General features: G+C 42.6%; 1 protein-coding gene across 1 annotated transcript in view; it reads left to right on the top strand.

The window, feature by feature from the left end:
• The first annotated feature begins 1034 nt into the window (after nt 1-1034).
• REL (REL proto-oncogene, NF-kB subunit) overlaps nt 1035-23889 on the top strand; it is a 32315-nt gene continuing 9460 nt past the window's right edge. Inside the window, exons 1-4 of the mRNA XM_064446843.1 lie at nt 1035-1263; nt 6488-6630; nt 9886-10034; nt 14372-14463. Coding sequence (XP_064302913.1) covers nt 1257-1263; nt 6488-6630; nt 9886-10034; nt 14372-14463 — 391 coding nt within the window. The 5' untranslated portion in view covers nt 1035-1256. The remainder of the gene's footprint in view (nt 1264-6487; nt 6631-9885; nt 10035-14371; nt 14464-23889) is intronic.

Raw genomic sequence — 23889 nt, 5'->3', positions numbered from 1 at the left:
TCTGCCATGGTTCATATCTACGCACTCCACTAACCTTTGCTTTAAAAAAGGATAGTGAGAAAAAGTAACACAAAACAGTTATGTACGTTGCTTAAGTGCTCTTTGAGGCTGCTCTTGTTGTTTTATTAATATTTCCTTTTCAAGAATACTAACTCATTTAAGTGCATTTTCACATGTGACAGTGTGTTGCATTACCAGAGTAAAGATTTAAGGAAAACAATTTAAGTCTTGTTGATAACTAATGCAGTCTTGTACCACAGCGAGGTCTGGGCTTGGTGTTCCTTTGTGTTCTTTTTCCATACAGCTGTTTTTAACCCCTGCCTAGATACGGTTGTTCCTTATGGAACATTCCACCTAATCCAAGTTTGGGCCTGTGGGGTTGTTCCCCACCTGATTTAGCTCTGTCCCTGACAGGACTTTATCTAGCTGCGTCAGGGCCAGAACGTGAGCTGGGTCTCTGATTTAGACTTGGAATGCTCTGAAAGTTAGGTAGGTTTTGACTGTTGTGACTGAATCAGCTTGTGATGCGTTTTTCATTATCTTCAATATCAGTCTAGCCCTAGTACGTATAGTTTTCTGTCATTGTTGGCTGTGTGTGCCCACCAGGCCCCACGCAACAGAGTAACCCAGGCTTAACAGGAGAGCTTGGTCTCTAGGGGTTTGCAGAGAAGGAGAGGGGGGTGTTGGGGTGATGTAGGGGTGCTGCAAAGGCAGATGCCTTCTGGATGCTGAAAGATCCTGAAGAGGAGGGTGAGGGGTATGGGCTAGCCTAACCTCTCCTGTGCTCTGAAATACTAATCGAATTTAACCTTTTGTTTTTCTTTTTACGTCTGGCTACCGGGGGGTGGGGGGGGGGGGTGGTGGCGGAGGCTACGCTCCTTCGCGGCGGGGAGGGGGTGGCTTTTCCCCTCGGGGGGAGCATCCTGCCTCCCCTGCAGTTTCCCTCCTCCTCACCGGGACGGGGGGCGGGACGCGGATTTGGGCCGCCGCCGGGCTGCGGGCGGGGCCGGGCTGCGGGCGGGGCGCCGCGGGGGCGGGAACCGGGGCCGGGGGGCGACTACACGCACGTCCGCCGCCCGGGAAATTCCCCCTGAAAAGGGGCGGCCTGCGGGGCGCGGCGCGGCAGCGCAGCCAGCCGGGGCCGGGAGGGGAGTCGGGGCCCCGCCGTCCCTCCGAAGCGGCGTTCCTCCTTCCCCTCAGAGGTGTGCGCCGCGGCGGCGGCGAGAGGGCCTGAGCGGCTGCGCGGAGCTGTCAGCATGGCCGGTAAGCGGCGGGACGGGCCCCACGGGGGGCGGGGGGGGAGGCGGCCCTGGGGAGCCCCGGGCCTGCTCCCGGCGCGATGGGGAAGGCGAAACCCCCTCGGCCCTTTCCTCCCGCTTTCGGTCCCTTTCGTTTTTCAAACGCGTCGCTGAAGTAGCGGTCGCTGCGTTGGGGCAAGCGCTGCGAGGGGTGGTTTGCTTCTGCCCTTCCACTATCGCCCTCTTGGCCGAAGCCCCATGGCAGCCAGGGCTGGGGGAGCAACACCACGGGCTCTTACCCGTCACCCCAGCATCTGCTTTAGGCACGAAATCCGCGTCCGCGTAGCTCGTGAAGCAGGCTTACGGAAAAAGGTAACGAAGAAATATCGCAGGGTTGTTGGGATGAGTTGTGACAAGATCGCATAAGGCTGTTATGTTTCAGAAGGTATCTTTTTAAGTCTTGAAACTCTGTTATTGAAACATGAAGGCGCTAAATAAGCACATGGATCTCGTATCTGGGCTAGAGGCATGCATAGAGCACAGGCTCCGTGATGCTCAGTGAGATCCTCTTCACGTAGGAACTTGCCTATGAGAATGCAAATGAATAAGAAAGAGAGATGGCATAATGCAAAGTAACGTAGATAAGGGATGGTGCATTGAGTAATTACGACAAAAAGCACAATTAAGTTTCTTTAGGCTAAATTAAACCAAATTTGTCATCCTTTCAGAAAGTGGTTTTCTGGTATCTATCTTAGGGTTTAAAAAAAAAAACCAACCCAAAACTGAAGACTTGACTTGGCAGCATGAATAAGAATAGCATTTCTAAGGAAAGACGCTTTCCAGCCTCAAAACTTTGGGGTGTGTGTTCTGTTACCCCTTCCCAAAGTGTGAACTTTCACTCCTGCCAAATATATATGTGTCCTAACTATCAACAGAGAGACAAAACGACTGAATTTGTATGGAGGCTCCTTTTAAATGTCACATTATATTCCAGAGTGGGAAAACCAAAGCAGGAGAGCGCTTTTTTTTTTTTTTCCCATGGATTAATATATTTTTCAGCATAATTAGGAACCAGATAAGGAATTTTTTAGTAGGGGAAGTTCATAACTTCCTGGTACTAGCTAGCTTTTGTAGTTTTTTTTCTTTTGGTAGCTCTTCTGTAATGTAATGCAATAGTAAAGAGGAAGTTTGTGAGCAGTTTTGTCTCTCTGTTAGAATTCTTACAGTTTATGGAATCCTAGGTAGATTACTGCTTTCTAAAATAAAAACGTGTTTACACTTTCAGTTATTTTCGATTGAGCTAGAATGTGCTGTAACAAATCTCGAAATTTGAGAGACAAGCAAAGCTCAAAAACATCGTCTCCTTTTGCCTGAGGTTCTTTTTGCAGAACATTAGGAGCATATAGGTTGTCTGCTCTTGCTTTTCAGAAATGGCTTTTGCTGTGGTGGAGGTAGGGTCACCAGTGATCTGTAAGGAGCAGTGACATCAAAGTTGATGGGCAACACCTCTACCGTCTGTGTCTCACTGTGCAGTCACCTCAGATCATAGGGTTTCGGATGATACTTTCACATCTTCCACAAAGACCCGCAGCTGCTTTGCTTTCAGACGCAGATGTTGCTGGAGAGCCTGTTCACAGGGTGCTCCGAGTTGTGCAAGAAAACTACAAACTGTGCAGTCCCTCCAGAGCCTGCTTCCTTTGAGCAAAGGAACAAGACGAAATGTATGAAACCTCAATCCTGCTGTCGCTCTGCCTGGTGGCAGCGTGTCACACTTCCTCCCTGATGGCACAGCCCATGTTAAACTTTAAACCGGCCCGGGTTGCTCATCGTGGAGAGGCCTGATGGCAGTGTTGTTCTGAGTTTTTGGGGTTGTCCTTTTGTTCTTTTTTGCATTGCTCAAAACAGTTTAAAATAAACCAACCCTCAGTTCTTGCATGACTATGAGCTGGCTGAACTCTTGGAGCTGTTAGTGCTTTTGCCTGTTTTCCTTGCATATGTAATCAGGACACTTGATCTCCTATATTCTTTTTTAAATTTAGCGTAGTATTCAGGACATTGGGGGGGGACGACAAACAATTTTACAACAAAAAAGAACAAGAGGCAGGTTGTAATATGTAAGGTAATGTTTCTATTGCTAGCATGTGTATAGGCAATTATAATTAATTACAAATGCAAATTAAACTCTTAAGCACTCAGGTGAAGGATTAGCTAGATTTTTGCATTTCTTCCATTTCAAATGCTTTTCTGAGTAGTTGGGGGCAGGCAGGTAATATGAGTAGCCATGTGTTTCTTTTCCAGAATCTGCAAAAGAGAGTTTGTGTTTTGACTTAGCTTATATTTGTTTGACAAACACAGCGAGACATAAAGAGGATGGGTCTTTAGCGACTTGTGTGGGAACTAACAGACCTTTGTGTGTGACTGTAGATGGTGAAATAGTTAAGCCGTGCCACTTCACAGGCACATTGCTGATTTACAGAAATAGGGAACACCGAACAGACCTCCACGTCGCTGCAGCACGCTGATAATACCTTTAGTTCACACAAATGCTTTTATGTGTTTCCTCTCTGCACAAACCATGATGACACCGATTATCATGGTAGAGATGATAATGTGATTCTTAAATAGAGTGAGAGAGAACCAAGATAAAGTGAAGTTTAATGTTTAATCCCTGGAGGCTGCTGCATCATTGAGCTTTACTTTCCCACAAACACACCTGCTGTTCAGCAGTGCGTTTGCCTTCAATGACATTTGTTTCAACCACAGCCCTGTAAAGATCACTGAGCCCAGGGTTTTAAAATAAAGTGCTCTTAATAGGTGAGAAAAAAGTCCTCTTGAGCCAAGTATTAATAGAGCATGAAGGGAAATTATTGGTTAAAGCAGAGAGAGTTAAAGACTTGAAGTGATTGTGTTCTAGAGTAGTTTCAAACAGCAAGGCTCTAGCTAGTTTTGACAAATACATAATATACGTGGGTGTACTGTGTGTCTGGTTAGCAGCTATGTAAGCACGTGCATCTCCGAAGTAAGATGATTAGTAGGCACTTTGCTGCAATTTTGTCATTAAAACTTCTAAAATAGATTTTTAATTTAGTATATGGATATGTGTCTGTGTGTGCGTTACGTAGGAACGGAAAGGTGAGATTCTTTTCTCTCCTCAATTGCACCATGGAAATGGGAGGCGGACTAATTCACAGCAGATGCTCCTCACTGCTGGCAGAAGTTCTCTCTTGTCTGGTCCACTGGACTGTGCTGATAAATACAATAGCATAAGTAAATTTAAGTATGAAGGTTAAATAGCCAGACACTGGTGTGTGAGCTTGGTTTTGTGAGAAGCTCAGACTTCTGCTCTTTCTTTGAAACCAACTTGGCATCATTTCTAGGCTTTTTTGTTATCAGTGCCCGTGCCCCCCACCCTTTGTTGGACTTCCTTATTTTCCAGAAGGAGAAAATATGCAAAGCTTATCTAAACGAGGGTTAGATTAAATCTGGGAAGTGTCTAGAAAAGGGACCATGGTCTATTTTTAGAAAATCATTTAGAATCTTGACAGGAGGCAATCAGTTTAGATGTTGCATTTTGATAAACTGTTAAAAAGGAACATAGGAGAGTCCTAAACTGTAGTTCTCAAACATTTGGCACCAAATACAGCCTGGAACGTATTTTGCCTTTTTAAAAGGCATTCAAGATTTGAAAAAGCACGTGTGGTTGGAGACAATTCCAGCATCAGAGCTGCTTTCATGTATCGCCATTCCACAGTTGTCTGTAGGTGTGTTACAGTGGAAATGTGCGTTCAGGTAAGACCAAGATGACATCCCTTCTCTGCTTCTCTTAATGACTTCATCTTTTAGGTTCTAATGATTTCCTGCTTTGAGTATGAACCGCTGTAACACTGGGAATGTTGTGCGATCAACAAATCCTAGGCATAAAGTTCAAGCTTTGTGTTGGCAAGTATGCCTAAATCATTGTAGGTGCAACAAAAGAGAAGCTTTTATTATGGAGTCAAGATTGGAATCCATCTCTGTGCGAAAACTCATATGCTACGGACCTTAGGCTGTATAGACCTTGGGCAAAAGGAAGTAGGGGATCTTTTACCCTTTTAGCATTTCCAATATATTTAATAACTATTTTGCTTTTTACGTGGAAGTCCAAGCATGTTTTTCAGTGCTGTGCCACAGGATGTTGCCTGTCATGTTTGTTTGTGATGCTCAACCTTGCTTGAGTAGGATGCTATTACATGAAGATGACAGAGAGCTCAGTAGACATTTCCATAAGCTATGTTCTTCTGACCATGCAGCATGATGATTCAACCTCTACAATATTTACCTACTCTCTGTTATTTGTTTTTCACATGTCATCCCACTGTTGTCACTGTTCAATTCATGATCCTGTTTGATGTTCTCAGTAAGATATATTAAATAGCTTCTTACCGTCTGGCAATAAAACATCACTTGAAAAGTATTTACGCTCTTGCTAAGTTAATGTCTTTCTAACCCACCCCCCACCCCCCCATTTCAGAGTTCTGCTCTCTTACTCCTGCCTGTCACTCAAGTTTCCTGAAAACCTCTTTTTGACAACTGCCCAATGGCTTTTACTGAGGTCTCATTGTCTGGGGAGATACTGTGGCTAGAAGCTGTCCCTGTGGGAGGTGGGCAGCTCAAGATGTAGATTCAGTACCAGCAATCAAGTATTTTCTGAGCCCACATGATAGTATTCAACCCAGTAGGAGTGTTGTGGGTTTTTTTTCATATTTTGCATAGTTTCTGCTTCACTATAATGGGAACTAAATCAATCGATTCTGAGGAAATATCTTCACTTTCAGAGGACATTTAAGAGATCATAGGACTGACAGTACCTATTGAAAGGACAACCATTCCTAAAAGTGTATTATAATTAAAAATATCAACCATTCCCCAGAATAATGATTTGTTTCCTGTTGTATAAAATCCTCTTTTATTAGATGCATGCTCTCTAATAGCTAAAAGAAGCTAAGTTCTAGTTGAGATGGAGGGGAGGGCGTCCTTTGCTAATTAGTTAGATGGTATTGGTACCTGAGGCTTCATTTAAAATCTGTTCTTTCCCCTCACCCCCCACCTTCAGTGTGTGCATGTACATAAAAAGAAGAGTAGGTTGTGTGAGAAGGTAGACCAAGTACAAAGATGGTAATATCAAAGAGTCTAGATTTTCTAATTCTTACAGCTTCTGCTGCTTGTTAAGCTCTGCTGTGTGCTAACATTGCAAATGTCTTGTTTTTAAGGTGGCCCTGAGCCCTACATTGAAATGTTTGAACAACCCAGGCAAAGGGGCATGCGTTTCAGATACAAATGTGAGGGAAGGTCAGCAGGCAGCATTCCAGGAGAACACAGTACCGAAAACAATAAGACGTTCCCGTCCATACAGGTAAATACCGCTTATATCCATGAATTACCATTGCCTGCATTAACATTGTGCTGTGGCTATGCATTGGACTCAGTGCAGTAAATAAAATGCTTTTCATGTCATGTTCTGTTATTCTTTCCTTGGCATGCAAATGTAGTTGCAACAGAGTGGAAAAAAGAGTTCTTTGCTCCTAGTCATTAAAGACTTTGTTTCAGATTTACAAGAAGAGGAGAAGGCGTAGAGGCAGTTAACAAAGAGCTGGTAGAGAGGGAATTCAGTAAAGTTACTCATTGTCTGGGAATCATTCATTATTAGCTTTTTCTATATGCACATTTGTTCTGGTTTCTTAGTTATGTGACTAGGGTTTGTTTTTACTGTTTGGACTGCAGTATAAATTTTGGGAGAGCTTTGAAGGAGTTTGCGTACAAAATTTGAAAAGGCTTTGAAAAGCTGCTGGGCGCAACATGAAAGAAGGCACCTTGTACAAGTGAGCAAAGTAAGAAAGTAACTTGCAGCCAGTGATTCAGTGATTAGGCTCTGCAAAAGAAACTACCATGAAGTGTGTGAAGTCAGAAGGGGATACAGAATTTAAAAATGGGCTGAGAGAGGGGAATTATGTGGTCAGAGCACCTGCAATGAAGACAATTCAGGTGGTTGCATTAGGAATGGGTTGGGAAATCCAGAATAAAGGGATTCAGAGCAGCCCTAGCAGCTATGATCAAAGCAGGGACAAAGATAGAGACAGCAGAGGTGGAATGGAAGCACTTTGGCAGTAGCTTTCCTATGTGGGACAATGAAATGTGTGAGAGACCCGAGACAGGCAGGGTAAGGTAGAAGAATTTCTGGTCTCCTATTTGAAGTTTAAGTTGCTAGTTTTCCTTGATCTCTTTGATTTGGAGAAGATCTTTCAGAGATGAGGTTAGAAGAGAAAGCCCAAATATAAATGGGAATTTATGAGGACTTGCCATCTTGAAGTGCATTACAGTGCCCAGGAACAGAAGCTGTGTATTTGTGTTTGCAATGTGTGCAAGTACATTAAAAAAAAAAAAGTGGAGCCGAAGGTGGAGTCTCTGGAATCACAGCAGAAAAAGAACAGATACAGAGGACATGAACTCTGAAAAATATGGGATGTTTTAGGCTGAGGCATAAAATTTGTATTTTTACTCTATTTAGCTCTAAGTAAGGAGAGGGAGAGTTTGAGACAGATGGTATTGGCAGTCATGTGGAATAGCAGAGTGAGCCTCTACTGTAGAAGCTGGTCTAGCCCTGAAGCCAGAATTACCCAAGGAAAGAAGCAAACAAGAAGGTTCCCCCCTTGACTATCACAGTGCTAGATTTGGTTAAGGAATGCAGGAAATGGAGATCTTGCCAGACTTTTTTTGTCAGCACTCTACCAATTGAACAAGGAACTATGTAGGCTGCTGGCAAGAGTAAATGCTTCCAGACTGTCAGCCTAAGGCTGTGTCAGGGCACAAGTTGAACAGGCAGTATAAACGCTTGATTCCTCTTAGCCTGGACAGTGCTGCATATGAAGGCCAGCCAGAACCCAAAAGGGAAGATGGGACATGGTAGGTGACCGTGCAATCCTGGCATAGTTTGTTCTTTTTTTAAAGGTGACTGTTGATGACAGAGCTGATTATTAATGATAGCAGGTGATTTCTAGGTGAATTCCTGCCTCCCTGAAGCCTGTAGGAGGCTTTAGTGCTGATTAGTTTCTAGGGGAGTCCCCTCTAGAGATGGAAACATCAATGAGGATGAGAACAGAGAGGCCAGGAGGAGATTACATTTTGTGATGCGGTTGAGATGAAGAACATCAAGGAGGAACTGGAGAATCAAAAGTGGCTAGGTCAGGCTTCAAGTTCAAGGGACTGGGCATGAAATGAGGGAGAAATGATGTAATAGTTGAAGAAGTTGAAGGAGCCATAGAAGTTTTACTTTGAGAGTAAAAAGTAACGGTGGCTTGTATGAAGGCCAAACTGGAGGCTGAAAAAGCTAACAGATGATGGAAGCTAGAAGAGCAGAGGTCAAGTCAAAGGTTTGAGATGTTGGCTGAAAAGGATGTATGATGGATCCTTGGAGACTCAGGAGGTGGAAAGACAGGGCTGGAGGATGAGAGGAACAGTTACTTTTAGGGCAGGGGAAGTGGAGGAGGAGAGCTCGCCTCTGCACAAATATGTGCCTGAGCAAGTCTTGTATTTGCTTTCAAGTTGTTATGCTTCAAACAATTTAGGCCAAACTGCCTCTTTTTTTTTTTTTATATATATACACTCACCCACACAACCCTCAGTGACTTCACTGGTAGCCATCAGCATGAGGGAAGAGTTTTATGTACCTGCGAAACGTGCATTGAGTTAGGCTGATGACTGTTGTGAAGGCTCTAGTCGGAGCTTCAGAATTTAGTGCCCCCCTTCTTGAATCAAAGATCGAATATTCACCTGAGAATTCATTAAAACAAAACAAAAAAAATACTTCATAGGGGATTATGTCATGCTGTATCTGTTAAGATCCTCTTTCACTACGTAGTGTTCCATGCACAGGTAATACCCTTATCCCTGAGGCTTTAGGATTTATTCCCCAAGTTCTTTGGAGCTAGACCTGTCCTTCAATAAGCATTTGTATGTGGTCACCTATGTAGAGTTTTGTGTCTTTCATTGTAAGGCTAGATAAAATAATGCAATATGTCCCGTTACATTTGGTCTTAGAGCACTACAAGCTGTTTTACTCTTGGGTCTAAGCTTCTGTATTACCTCTGGCCTTTTGCACAGGGATGAATTCAACTTGTATAAAGTACCCTGGTAAGATGGTGAAGCAAGAGATCTCCAGCCTCAACAGAAAAAAAAAAAAGGGAAAGGAAAAAAACATTCTTTAGAGCCTTTCAGACTTCCTTCCTATTCTTGCAGTAGGGTAGTTTAAGAGAACTGAATGGGTTGAATGTCAAATACTGGCACCAGCGAAATTTTATCGTTACAAATAACCAGCTTCTTTGGCAAAACTCGCAGGTGAAGCATGTTTTACTTTCTGAAATAGATGAGATACTTTTGAAAAAAATGTCACTTTTCAAATATTTTGCCAAGCAGTTGGGTTTTTTTAGCATAAAATGAACAGAACTGAAATGGAATGAACAAAACCTCTGAATGGTCCTGAAGCAATAATGGTATTTTCTTAGCTGTGGGATTTCATCCATATAGTAGTTTAGGATAAAATGTATTTTCTATGTGGGGACTTTACTAGCCCTGGTATCTGAAACCTAGAACATATCACTTTTTTTTTTTGTAGATTCTGAACTATTTTGGAAAAGTCAAAATAAGAACTACCTTGGTAACGAAGAATGAACCCTATAAGCCACACCCTCATGATCTAGTTGGAAAAGACTGCAGAGATGGCTACTATGAAGCAGAGTTCGGGCCAGAACGGCGAGTCCTGTCGTGAGTATTGGTGTTGCTTGGGATTTTGATTAATTATGCATGTGATTAGCAGATCTTAAGTTTTAAAACTCTTGACTAGTGATTAAAAGGGCAATTAGTATGCTGTCTTTGCGGAAGATTGCTAATCCATCTCAGAGAGAGGGCAACTTCTCTTTGAAGTATTTCCTTCTTTTTTCAATGCTTCATACACTCATCTTTGGTCCTGTTTTTTTCTGACTACCCTTTCCTCTCCTTTGTTCATTCTCCCCGTGGCCATCTCCTTTTCCTTTCTCCCACTTGTTTGCTTTTTTAAGTTTTGTTCAGTAACTCTTCTTACTCTTGAGCATGACTCTCCTACATGTGAAAATGCTGAGTAATAGAATGGGTGGCAACAACATTAGAATTAGTACTTCACAATGATAAGAGGTTTAGGGAAGTTCAAGTCTTCCATGGGCATTAGATTGGGACTTTCTGGAAACTGGTGGAGAAAGTTTACACTGGCTGAGTGTCACATTTATTTAGAGGTAATGGCCGTAACACATCTAGAAACCTGTTAGTAGCTGTCACTGTTGTTGATATTTGTTTGGGTTGTTTTTGTGTAAAAATACAGATTCTGCTCAGGACTAGCTCTGTAGAGCAGGCATGCCGGAGAAGGATCTACTTGTGGATGTAGTAAGGGAAACTGAGGCTTTGTATGAGATGGGTTTCTTGGTGCTGTTCAGAGAAATGTGAGGAGTATTTAAAATGCAGTTGTATTTGATGGCATTTGCTGTACGCTTACCAAGTTTTATGCAATAAAGTAAAAGCAGAGTAAACTGCAACAAATGTTGAGTGATGATTGCCGGAGAGGGGAATTTAGAATTGACAAGCTGTTTGTGGTTCAGTTTGCGATGTAGTAAATTTGGAAGTAGGATATTGCTTTGGAGTAAACATAACTGAGCTGGGAAGAAAATAAGGTAAATATTTCAGTGTATAAGTAGCTCTTACGCACTGCTCTCAGGCTGATGTGATTCTGTTGATGCTAGTGAAATTACTCCGTATTTATGTGGGTTTAGTCAGCAGAACACTATTAAAGGAGAGAACTGAAGACACAGTCTGTTTGAAGATGATGATTGCCTGATGGTGAAATAAACACTTGTAATAGTGGAGATACTTCTTCAACACACAGCCTGGGCTCTAGTGATCATGAATGTGCTGCAGTGTATTCAGGTAGCCTGTAGCACGTTGACTATACTGTCTTCTGCTGTTACAGATACTAACAATTTTGTTAGTTTATTGGGTTTAGTTCTCTTCACAATGCTGTCCTAAATGGCAAATGGTAGAAAAGGATTAGTAAATATAATTCATATCACTTTTCCCCCCACTGTCATACCTCTCTAGAAAGGTCGGGCTGTCCCTTCAGGCACTTACCTTCCATCTTGTTGTGACAACCTCATCCTCGTCGGCTTTCCCGCAAATAGAGCTCCCCTTCACCTTGTCTAAAACACAATTGCAAATATCCTAAACCATTAAGGGACCTTGCACCTTCCTCTGACCATCTATTCACCTGCTTCTCCTTTGTCTTCTCAAATCAAGCTTCTTCGCCCAACGTCAAAGGATGTCTGCCATCCCATTTTCTGCTCTCAGCTCTGTGCCTTCTTATCCAAAGCAAAGAAGCCTGATTGCTTAACACCTGTGCAGGAAGATTGTTTTTCCTCTTGGTGTGTTGTTGCACAAGGTTAAGTGTGTAAATGCGAGGCAAGCCTGTAGAGAGGCCATTATAGGATGTAATGCCAAAAAGCATTGGGACGCTCTGCAAAAATTTATTTGCAAATTTTTATTTCATCTCCATTGTATGCGTGCATCAAATTCTTTGCCATAATGCTATGTCTCCATTTCACTTAAGGCACTTGCGATTGTTTGCTATATCCATCAATTCTCCTCAATAACGTTAGGTAATAAGCCTCTCAGTTTCTTACAAAATAGTAAGTGGGCCACTTTCACTTTACTGATAACTTTACTGATAATTCAAAACTGTAAGCTCCAATTGAGCTTGACATTGGATGGGAGTAGGGTAGAAATATTTTCTTTGAAATGTTTCCAGCATTGGTACACTCACCTTTTTTTTCTTTTTTTTAACAAATCATTGGTTGCTTTAAGATGAAAGGACAGTATGATCCATAATTGAATCTGGATGTTTAAAGTAATTTTCCTTTTTGTGGCTGGTGACTCAGTCGTCACATTCTTCTCTTCAAGTCTGTGTTGGAGAAAAGCCTCATAACAATACCAGCAAGCAGGAGATATCCTCTCTTAGTGGTGGTTCCGGCTGTTGACTCTTACTGAGCATCCCTGGGCAAAAATCCTTCCCCCCCCTCCCCCAACTGGAATTATTACTCCCAGATTTTGGGCTGGTCTCGAGTAATTACTCTGCTTTCCGCTTGTTTAAAGTTCCCCATGTAGTTTGGTTGAACAAAGTGTTTTGTTCTGCCTGTGGTATAATGATCTCTGTACTGCTGCCTGAACTTGATCAGAGCCCTCCCTGGCCATAACATCCAGGCAAAAAGCATGAACGTTGGAGTTTGTGTGACTGCCTTTATACTCAGATTTTTACTTCCTAGTTTGCTGTCTCTCTACATGGATGATATCATAGTTTTTAAAACTGTTTTTCATTTTTTTCTCTCTTCCTACTTCTCCCTCTCTCTTCTCGTTAGTTTGCTTGCTTCCTGTTAGCTAGTGTTGTTGTGAAACCCCACAGCCTGCTGAGGTTCTCAACAGTTTCTCCTCTGATATGGCTCTCTGTTTAGCGATAGTTAAATACACACTTTCACTGTGACAACACATGTTTAAGAAAATGTTTATCACCCGAGAATTACAGGGTGCTTAAAAGCCTAGTTTCTCTCCAAGAGAGGCTTCATCCACAATGCATGCAAGGTGCAGAGTAATGGCCATCAGTCCTTGCATAGCTGGGTAGAGCTTTTGTTCAAGTCTGGTTCCGTGTTATGTGCTTGCTTGGTATCTGTGACTGACGGTGGATGGCTGGAGAGCCTGGGACTGCCAGATGGCAGTTTGGGGGTATGATGCGGAAGCAGGCCTGTACACAGACTTGAAGTGTGCTTCAGACTGAATATGTGGAATACAGTGGGTATTCTGGGAGGTGGGAAAAGTAATACGTGCTGTGATCAAAAAAAGTGCTACCTACAAGAGAAGATAGAAATAGGATTGCTCATCAAGGTACGGTATGAATTTTGAATGTCAGTAGCCACAATATGAAGCCAAAGTGCTTTAACAAATTACGAGATGCTACTGAGTTTTATTTTCTTCTAGGTCACTGTATCAAGTTCAGGTTGAAAAGGCAGCTTATGTGTTTCTCTAGTGAATAAAGGTTCTGGAGGGTGGAGCCTGTTTGCAGGGGATTTGGGAGCCTCTGAACAGAGTATATTGGGAGCAGGCAAGGGGGTTTAAGGAAATTAAACTTAATGTTTATAATGCTGTGATAGTCTTGTTCAGAGCAGGGAAATGTAGAACTATTCTTGAGAGTGTTGGCAGGAAAAAGGAATATCTTTAGGTGCATTAAGGTGGTTTTTTAGGCATAGCTAAAGCAAAGAACTTTTGTGGAGTTTCAAAGGAAGGGAAATTGCTGGTAGTTCTGGAGAAGGTCATGCCAGCAGGCATCTTATCTTCTGAACTTATTGTATGATCGTGAAATACGAATTGGTGTTTTTTTTGTTGTGTTGTTTTTTTTCTTTTTTACTTCCTGCTTTACATCCACTCAGCTTTGATGTCATGGGTTTTCCATGTGGGAAAGTCAGCTCGCCTGGGACTCCCCCCACCCCCTGCATCAGGGTGACCTGCACTTTTATGCAAATAAGGAAGAGCTACAGCTCTTTAGAACTTTTCCATAACTACATGAGATTTAAAAACCTGTTTTGACTTGTTTCAAAAAAAACCCCTTTAAAATAGTGTTTGAAATTTACATTCCCTGATAAAAGCAGGAGGGCAAATCCTTAGCTAGTGCAAGTCAGCAGCTTTATTGATAACAAAAATAATTGTCACTTTAAATTACCTGAAACTGAGTATTTAACTTTTAGTCACTGTAGGTTTACTGCAGGGTAACAACTTTTAATATAGAAATATATATTCTTAATAAAGAATATAAACTCTTTGGAATTTTATTTTAGTATTTTTCACTTCTGTTTCTGCTCTTATTTTAGAAAAAACTGCATCACTGCTTTTCAGATCTTTTACATCCTGCTCAAAATAAACCTTTTTTTTCCTTTCTTACTCTGTATGTTATCACACTAGTTAACATCAAATAATTTATTTAATATTCTACACTGAAGACTCTATTAGTTGCTGAAATCCTGCCACATGTGCTTCAGTTTTCAGAATCTGGGCATTCAGTGTGTGAAGAAGAAAGACCTGAAGGAATCAATCTCTTCACGAATCTTGAAGAAGATTAACCCTTTCAATGGTGAGTAGAAGTTAGCAGGTTTACTTTACAGGGTAGTAGGGGTTTTTTTTATCCTGCCTTTGCTCTTATGGTAGAGCTTTATTTATTCCAAAATATCTTTGTTTTTTTGAGAAACACTCTTCCCCTTCTCTGTCCCTCCTAGTCTTTCCTGTCATCACATGATGAATCTATTTGGTTAGTTGCCCCCCCCCCCTTTTTTTTTTTTTTTTTTTTTAAATCCCCTGCAGCAATGTGAGTTCCTGCTTGGACAGAGGCAATGGGATAGCAGCAGCAACCTTCCCTGGAAACTTCTACAAGTGTCTCAGGAATGAGGTTCCCCAGTTTTAGCAGCTATGAGAATGAAAGACTGAATTAGCATAACTCTGCAGCAACTTAAACCAATATAAATCTAACTTGCCACCATCCCATCTCATCTCCTGTTGGGACTCTGGTGTTTGTGACCTCTCATCTAGCCAGTTCAGGGAGCTGACAGACACCTTGAAGCTGCCTTTTGCTCAGTTTTACAGCATGGGAGCTGGTACAGGCACTCAGGAAGTCCACAGCAGTATTGGTCTCAGTCAAGTCTGAGGCAAGCTGTGCTGCCACAGAACCACACCTGTAAGGGCCTACCCACAGGCTGCAGTTTTACATGAGAGCTGATCTGTGGGCTGCTCTCAGAAAGAGTCATTCTACTCTTCCCTCTGTCCCTGGTCACACACTCCTACCACTTTCCTCACACCAGATACAGAGGCTGTGTGGCTACACAGTGAACAGACTCAGCAAGTTGCTCCAGTGGAAAACCAACTTGCAAGAAAAAAAAGTGGTTTCCCCTCAGATCAATTTGCTAAACCATTTCATCTCACAACTACATAATTGCTAAGTTCAATGCAGAGAGGGAGTGGGGAACGCACAGCAAAGTGTAGGGCCAACTGGAGTGGGACCAACGCTGAAAGCATGAAGGCGCAACTTGGGGGGAATCAGATGAAAAGCATAAAACCTCCTGAACTATTAGCTAAGAGCTGTTAAGAATGCACTTAGGTATTTCCTTAAGTGTGGCAAGAGTCTTGCTAAATTCAGGTAAGACCGTTCTTAGCGTTCAGAGCTGTATTTCTTGCTAGCTTCAAAATACATACTTTGTCCTGAACTAGGACAAAAAGAAGCATGTTGTACTTACTGTGGAATGAGAAATGTTTTAGACCACTTAATTTTTAGAACAGCCATTTGGAGTCAGGCTGATGGTCCTAATGGTCATCCATCTAAACAATTATCCTGGTTGATAACGTATCCTGTGATAATGTATGCACACAATAGCATCTGGTTTTGTCCATCAGCACAATTTAAACAGTTCAAGTGTTCTAATTATGTTACCTTGACTTAGCCAGCTCTACCTTGATTGCAGACAAAACAGTGGAACTCTTCTGTTCAGCCCTCTTGGCTTTCTCTTGATCCATAAATAGAAAATGAGTTGACATTTTATCTTGATATCTTGCAGTGAAAGGACATGATAAAATCCCATTCTGTACCTGTGTTTCACCAAAGAAACTTCAGCAACCACATAGTTAGCTCTGTTCCTGGTGCTGCTGAGTGTAATAGTGAAGACATGTTTAACTAAAATCATCTGACAGTAGGTTTTTACAGTGGTTGGCGCATAACTCCAAATTCACTACTTAGTTTGGGGCAATCACAGCAGGTTGCGCTTGGTAGCATCAGGTCAGATCCTGGGCTGCTTTCCACCAGTCCAGAAGCAGAAGAGAGCCTTGCTTGGGTGACACACAGGGCAGCACCCTGCTCTCGGCAGGGGTTGTGCTGAGAAGGGGCCGCTGGCAATCCCCAGCCTGCATAATTGCCTTTCAGCAGTTATTAATGTGTCAGCACAAAGCAGAGCTGCTTGAGAATGGCCTCCAACTGCTCCAGGCCAGTCCCTTGCAAAGTAGAGCCCAGAAAGGCATAGGACCAAGGTCTAAAAAACCAGGATTAGTGACAGAAATATTTTTATATGTGTACTTAGTTCATCAAAACAGGGTTTCATTAGCAACAGTCACCATAATGTTTGCTGCTTGATAAGATTGAAAGTTTTATGTATGGCTTTAGTTTGTTTGTTTTTTAAGGTCAGAAGAGTATCACTACATTCTCCAAGATTGCACACGCTGTATTGTATCCGTCCTCAATTGTGCTTTATTTATGCGTCTTCAGAAAGGCATCCAACTGTTCTGCTTAGGGAAGTTTTGGAGTTAGGTACATCCTCTAAGCAGGTTGCAAGTTAGTGTTACTCAGTTCACATATGAGCATCATAAAAGAAGTTTCACGGAGCTGAAAACTAGCCTTCAGGGTGTTTGCGTGTTGGTTGTTTTTTCTTTTTCTTTCCCACCTTCTTCTGGAACAAATAGAGTCTGTCCTGAGTCTTCTTTCGGGGCAGAGGTTCAGTATTGACGCTATTAACAGATGCAGAATGCCTCCAGCCTGCCATCATAAAAATTATTTGTCTTGTCAGTAAGGGATGAAGTAATGGCAAGTGTGGGTCCACAAAGTTCCGTTCCAAACTTTTCTTGTGTAAAGCGGCCATCGTCTTCCAGGGAATGCCAGGTGCCACAGATAATTGGGATGGCAAAAGGACAGTGAGCCCTAACACACATTCTCTGGTGATGTCAGCCCTCCTCTACACCTTCCAGCATACGGTATGGACACTTAACTGAATAAGGGTCATAATCAGCAACAGTAGGAGGTTGCTTGGTCAGGATGCATGGGGTTTAAGATCATTTTCTGCAGCACTATTGCCTACCCTGTAGAAGCAACTGAATTCTACCTCTGGACAATTAGAAGGCAGTGTTTGCAGGTCATGCCATGTGCCTAGCTGGAGCTGTCCGCATCCGAGTCATTTTGCAAGTGTACCTGTAAGGCTGTTTCCGTATGAACTCCCCACTACTGGCTGGCAGCGTTTATCCCTTGGGAGGTTCAGCACAGGCTGTGCAAATGGTGTGCGTCCACTAGGATGGAAATCAGTTGACTTGCACCCAGGTTGCTCCTCTTGTGTTAGCCTTGTTTGAGAGCACTGCTGTTCCCACACCATCTCTGGAGGTGTTTATGATCTGCTGTTTTCACAAGGTACATCCCATGTATTTTTGTCCTTTAATAAGCTAAACAATTCTCGGTCTCTCTTGTCTCGTTCTCCTGAGGACAACAGGGAAATGGTGCACGGTGGCAGCCTAACGTGTAACTAGGACTTCTTGGCATGATGACGACATAAATAGCACAGCATCCAAGGAGCAGAGTTACGCCTCCAGTGGAGCTGGTCCATGTCTGCTTTCTAGGGTGTTTGTTTTCCTTTAGTAGCTGTTGAGTTGTGCCATATCCTTGTCTTCCCATGTACTGTCTGATGTACAGCCAACTCAAATTAAAAGAAGAGCCAGTCTTGAGTTAAGAGCTTTTGTGTGTGGGTGTGACTTGACGTAGAGACAACAGTTGAGTTAATAAGAACTCAAGTTAATTATCAATGAGGAAAAGCCCTAAGCATGTTCTTTAAATTTAGGGGAAAACTGTACTTAGCAAAGTATTGCAGAGGACTGACCTTTTTCTAGCCAAATAGAGGACAACATGAGAACTTCAGGCTTGTCTCAAAGTGAGAAACCCAGAGAATTGCCAAATTTCAGGCCGTTGGTCAAGAGGGTATGAATAGGCTTTCCCTGGAGCTTGACACATGCTTAGGGTTCTTGTTCCTTTGTAACAGCTCTTGCTAATAGGCATTTAATTAGTTTTTAGTCTCTCCTCTGTACCCCACAACTAATTCGGCTCCGTTTGCCTCCGCGGTCTTTCCTTTGCCGTTTCCCCTTTCCGCCCGCGAGCAGCTGACCCCGCGTTGGCTTCGCACTCGTCACAGTCTCCACGACACCCCTTGCACGCCTCCGCGCTGCGCCCGGGCTTGTCCCCACACCAGTCACACTCGCTTCCTGCCCACGCACGCAGTCACCCTCTCCGCAGCTTCCCTTGCAGGCGGCTGTGCTCGTAAGACCCCCCCTCTCCTCTGACGCCACTCGCCCCCATCGGCCAAGTTTGCCAGGGTCCTCCCTCTCCAGCCCACTTTCTGCAGGGGAGCACCTGCTTTGGGGGGGCTTATCAGGCCGTGGATTACGTGAGCAGATAAGCAAAATATTATGAACCAAAAGAAGACTCTTAGCAAGAATTCGGGAGTTGGGAATGGTCTGAAAGTGGAAAGCATCAGAGTCCTCTGTAATGAATGCCTCAGATGTTAAAATAAACTTTAAACTTCTGTCCTTAAATGGAAGCAAACTTGTAACCCTCCCCAACTAAATCCTCAAGCTGAAAATCTTGCTGAGTGTTATCAGCTTTTTAAAAGGCACAGGGCAAATCCACCTGAGGAGAGCTAAATGTTCTGATCATAATGTGACTTCAGCTTTTAACGTAGGAAAGCCCTTTTTGTTCTTTTGTTCCTTATGCAAATGCTGTTTATGCTGAAACTTTTATATTAACCTAAAGAACAGCCGCATTTAAAATTGTTTAAATATGAAAAGGATAATTACCAAGTAGAGACATAAAAAATGCTGACTTCTGGTTTTTTTTTACTATAAACAAGCTGCTAAATAATGTGTTTGAAACATACGGTGGCTGATGGATGTATTCGCTTAAATCTGTTCCAATTTTACCTTTTTCAGGTTGAAATTAAAATAGGAAAAGAATGCAGATTCAGAGAAACATTGTCTAGACAAAGCAAGGGCTGAGTTTTGAACGTTTTCATTTGTATTGCCAGTTCATCCCTTGGCTTTTGTATCAGGCCAGGCCATTTACCTTTCCTGTGCTTCTTTCCCCTGTAAAACAGGGAAACGTAACCGTAGCAGTTTTGGCATTTATTGAGTGTGGGTTAGCATCTGAATTTTATGGTCATTTGCACTAATCAACCCTGAGTTTTTGCTTTTTTTAAAATTACTGAGTGTTGCTGATGCATGTTCTATTTATAGATACATGCAAAGGTTTGGGGTTTTTTCTGCAGAATTGATTGAAAACTTCTCTCTTCATGGATCACAGAGGTATAAACCAGGCATGGGTGTATCGGGAGAAGAAACAGTGCTGCCATGGTCCTTCCCTCCCCTCGTTCCCAGCTTCTACCTCTCAGCAATTGCTAGAAGATGGTGTTAGGCCTCTGGATGTGTAGCTGAACAGCCTGACCTATTGCAGTACCACGTGTCCAGTTGCTGAACCCCAGTACAGAGAAAGCACAATATTCTCCTTTTGACAGCAAGGGACAAATAGCACACCAGGACCTCTGCTCTTTGCTTTGTACCAGTATGGCTGTAGTTCACTTAGAAACAGCAAATGTAGCATTAAACTAGTTGGTGAGATGCTTTTTAGCTGTGTAGAGTTCAGCTACAGGAGACACCAGTCAAGTACTTGGGCAAGGTAGTGTGTGCTGTGTAGCATACTAGGTAGCATGCTACACACAAGGTAGTGTCCCTGCTGTAGCCCTGTCTAAGGCTACCTGCCATATAGCTATATGAGAGACAGTCACCACTGCAGCTGCAGTGCAGATGTAGGCTGGGGGGAGTAAATCGAATCTGAAATGTACTTCCCAGATGCTGAGAGGGACCTGTGACTTGCACCCGATTTCCCTGACTGGTTGAACATGTCATAAATCAGCACCAGCACTGGGAAGAGGCAGTCCTGCCTTTCGCTGTGTCCATCTGTTTCTGCCATTTCCCTTGCCCCAGGGCTAGCTGTCACAGGAGCTGACTGCCTGAAAACAAGCCTTTTCCTCTTTTCTTCTGGCAAGTTAGTTCTGAGCTGGACCAGTTCCTTGGTCTGATTTACCACATGAGAGCTAGTCCCAGCGTTTAAGAGTAGTGCTAGAAAAGAAGGTTGCCAGAGCCAGCCTTTTGTAGCAAAACCTCTGGCATAGGCTGGGTTAAACTGATCACTTGGTATCAGGGATAAGGGGGTATCTTTGTGCTCCAGGAGCAAAACCCTCAAGGCAAACCACCTCTGTGTCATCACTTAAATTAAACTGAGCTCTCAGCATATCCCTAAATTAAAAACCATCATCTGCGTAAGAGAAAAGGCAGAATACAGCTCATCATGATTAATGATGCGTGTTCCTGAGCAGTCAGTATCCTTGGTGAAGTGTTTTTGTTTGCAGGAGGTCGTTCTCTTTGTTTGAGATCTAGCGTGGCTCATGCCCCCACAGCCCCTTCTTGGGAAGGGAAGGTCACAAGATGTCCCTTTGCAGGGTAAACTGGTGTTCTCAGCGTAGCCTTCGCTGAATATGTCACACCACATCATTTGCCCTGGAAGTTTCCATGCAGGTTAAGTTTAGATGCTAAAGTACCTCCAACTCCACCCACTCCTGAAGTTTCTGACATTATTAGTCTAGAAGTTGGGTGGAGGGCTGTGAGGGTTCTGCTACTTAATCAGGTATTGCATTGCCAGTCAAAAAACCAAACACTTCATCATTTCTTTTCAGTGTTCAGAATAAACTTTCACTTTCCCTGTAGCATCACCTTATGAGTAAACATCAGAGCCCTTAATCCCCCAGTAATTTCACCAGATAAATGGTATTTTATTAGCCTTTCTGGATGTTGAAGATGGCTAAAATAGTAAAAAACATTCAAAATTAATAAACTGGAACAAATGGGAGGCCTGAACTTACTGGCATCCTTAATTTTGCACCCTAACTTGGAATTGCATGTTGCTGGGTTGGACCCAGAAAGTCTCCAATTTTGTGTTACAGAAGCAAATCCAAGAAGTTCTCTTGTTCCGTAGAAGCGCAGCAGGGACATCTCTGGATTTCAGTGACATAAATCTCTGAGACAGGGACAACCCAAATCCAACACCTGTGTCACGTGAGCTGCTCAGGTTGGAAGGACTTCATGGCTTAGCTTGCGTGGGGAATTTTGGTGCCCACACAGGGACTGTATCAGTCTCTACCCATGATAGTAGATAATGGATTAGAGAATTATTTCAAAGGTAATTATTTTTTAAGTTGGGGAACCAGCATTTCTTTCAGAAGAGTTGTAGACAGATTTATAAAGAAAGGATTTACTACTTATTTTAGCCTCTTTCAGGTTGAACAGCTAATGTTCCTCAGGTTTGATTGTAACTCTAGATACCATATTTTAAATCCTATTACCAGAATCTTGGTGAGTGGGGTTGGTTTTCTTTTTCTGTCATGCTGGGAGTGTTTTTATGGATTTTTTTCTTTTTTTTTGGCAGCTTGTCCCATAATTAACTTAGAATTTTAATTCTTTTTCAATGTTATTGTCATTTCTATGTGTTTGAGTTATTAAGTGTTACTATTTGAAAGCTCTCCTTCCCCTTGCATAAGAGCTGTACTTACAAACATTCCTTCGTATACTCCTGGGTGCATAGATAACTACGGAAAATGAATTTCTGCCAGGTTAAGCCTAGGGTTTTTTATTAGATTGGGCCATCACAGGAACATACCAAGATTGTTGGTTGGATTCCAGCTCTTTTGACTGGATTCAAATGAAGACAGTAAGGTGTGGTGCCACACAGCGAGAAGGAGTCAGAAGAGGAAGTTGAACTCTTGCCAAAAGCAGAGTGCTCTTCCTTTTATTCATGTGTTGTGTTTGAGCCTTTTTTTTTAACCGTATCTGCTCCTGACACGCCACATTGTGCGACGTTTGTTACTTCACACGTGTAATATCACTGGTTTCAGTAGAGCTGCTTGTGTGCAGCTTGTACAGGTTGATGGAGTGGCTACTCCTCTTTTCCAGTCCTTTCTGTTCCCAAAATCTTTAACAGTGTTTCTTAACTTTAATAACTTCAGGTTTGTCAGGTTTAACCCTGTCTGTTGTCCTTCTGTAGAGAAGTCGGTGAAATAACACTGAATGACACGACCGTCCTCTGTACAGCCATACTGCAGGCATTAGTCAGTGTGTTTGTCTGCCTTGGTTTTGTTTGTTTTTAATATTCTTAAGGTGTAAGGCAGCATCCATTCAAGTTAGTGGCTACTCTCAAATTGACTTCAGAGGGAGCAGAATTAGACGTTTCTTAAAAATAACAACGTTTTATTTTGTTTGGATGATTGTCTTTTTGGTGGGAATGAAATATGTTTTGAAATTGATGAAAGCTATGGGCTTCTTTTCATGAAGATGGAGTCTAGCCTCTATTTTTTAAGCATGTCCTCACAAGATGGAGTTGCAGCTGTCTTGTTCTCCTTTTTTGCTCTCTTATGTTCTTCTCATCTGGTTAAAAATAACCCAAGAGGAATCAGTCTTGACTGAGCACTTCCTCTTTCAAACTACAGATTTTTTAATTGTATTAAATCATTTATAAGAACATGCAAATTAGAAGCAGTGTTTTTTGCTGTAATACAATGAGCTGTATACAGCGGTTCTGTTTCTTGCAATTATCGGCACAGCATACCTTTCCTCTATCAAGCGGTTAAACAGATTTATTGGGAATTTGTGAAAGTTCGTAGTATAGGAAATGATGTAATTTGAGCATTAGCATTACTAATTTTCTCCCTATCTAGTGTATTTTTGCATTTATAGAGTTTTCTTAAACTGTAAGTCAGCTATTATTCGCTTCTGAGGAAGCGGCTGCCGTGCCTGTGGAAAGCACGGTGCAGGACTGGTGCTGCTTTTGTGGGAGGCAGACTTGGTTGTGCAACCGCAAAGTCCTCTACTTCTGATTCAGAATCAAAAGCCAGATCCAGATTTTGTGCTTGGATTCTGTCTACAGCGAGTTGACTCCGACAACGGTATTGAATCTCTATGCTCACCTTAATAATGTTCAAGAGGTTTGAAATTTGACTGCCACTTCGGCTCTCTGGCCGGGTCCACACGGTGCCCAATGGCTAATACAACACACGAACGTAAGCCTTGGTGCCGGAGTGTCCTTGGGAGCTAAGTGCCTGCTGGCCGTGATGTCAGAGCGTGAATTAGAATCACCTGAGCTGCTGGGAGCAAAGTAGCATTGCACTCCTGATTATCCCTTCTCCAAGGTGCAATCTAGAGAATGCACTTTTTAAATAAAAATTCTTGAAATTAGGCTGTATCAAGAGGTAGTTGGGCTGCGGAGTCTGCCAAAGCTGAGTTAGGCTGAACAGCTGTATGTTCCAAACCTATTTTCTAAAGATTTTATTAAGTTAACAGGTCGGCTAATGAAGTACGCTAAATTATAAAACTTCGCTGTGTATATCTGGTAATACAGCCAGCCCCCCACCTGCAAAGTGCAGACTGGCAGAGCTCCCCTGGCCACCAACATTTCTGAAGTTACATATGTAGTTGCTGCCTAGTTTTGTACTCGCTGATATGTTTGTCTTGCAATATTGCAGATCATGGACTTTTAAAAGGGAAAGGTGACTTGATCTCTTCTTACGATAGAGATGAGGAGAAACTGAGATAGTCAGAGCACAAGAAAGACTAAAAATGCCAGTGGAAAGTATTCTGAGCTCAGTGCATTTATTATTTCACACTA

This window comes from Phalacrocorax carbo, chromosome 3 (genome assembly GCF_963921805.1).
Source record: "Phalacrocorax carbo chromosome 3, bPhaCar2.1, whole genome shotgun sequence".
Classification (NCBI taxonomy): Eukaryota; Metazoa; Chordata; class Aves; order Suliformes; family Phalacrocoracidae; genus Phalacrocorax; species Phalacrocorax carbo.
Note: the sequence above shows the minus strand (reverse complement) of the source record. Positions and strands in the feature narration are given on the sequence as shown.